Source organism: Bison bison, unplaced genomic scaffold (assembly GCF_000754665.1).
Source record: "Bison bison bison isolate TAMUID 2011002044 unplaced genomic scaffold, Bison_UMD1.0 scf7180017864038, whole genome shotgun sequence".
NCBI lineage: Eukaryota > Metazoa > Chordata > Mammalia > Artiodactyla > Bovidae > Bison > Bison bison.
This window is the reverse complement of record NW_011494610.1, coordinates 4,543,152-4,543,573: the sequence shown is the minus strand read 5'-3', so window position 1 is coordinate 4,543,573 and position 422 is coordinate 4,543,152. Positions and strand designations below refer to the sequence as shown.

The following is a 422-nucleotide window of genomic DNA, read 5'->3' as shown; positions in this document are numbered from 1 at the left end:
CCACCACCTTGGCCTTAAGGAGGGGAATGTTTTCTTCCAGGATCTGTGAGGTGTCGCTCCTGATCTGCAGGGAACAGGACAGCTCGTGAGCCCCTCTGCCCCAGCCCCTGCTTCTGCCTGCTCTGGGGGTGGCCAGGCTCTATAGAGACCTTGCCAGTGGCCGAGACACCGAGTGCTACCCTGCCCAGGGACAGGCTCAGGAATGACCCAAAGTCCCAGGTGGGGACTGATGTCACTGCCCCTGGGGACCCAGACCCAACCAGGTATGATTTACTGAGCTACAAATTAATTGGGCTTCCCTGGTGGCTCAGATAGTAAAGAATCTGCCTGCAATGCAGGAGACTGAGGTTCGATCCATGGGTTGGGAAGATCCCCCAGAGAAGGGAATTAATTGGTTCCTGCAAACATCTAAAACAGCACCA

The 422-nt window shown here is 55.7% G+C and overlaps 1 protein-coding gene across 1 annotated transcript in view; it reads right to left on the bottom strand.

The window, feature by feature from the left end:
• BCAS4 (breast carcinoma amplified sequence 4) overlaps window positions 1-422 on the bottom strand; it is a 57,073-nt gene that overhangs the window by 32,341 nt on the left and 24,310 nt on the right. The window contains exon 3 of the mRNA XM_010835124.1: window positions 1-64. Coding sequence (XP_010833426.1) covers window positions 1-64 — 64 coding nt within the window. The remainder of the gene's footprint in view (window positions 65-422) is intronic.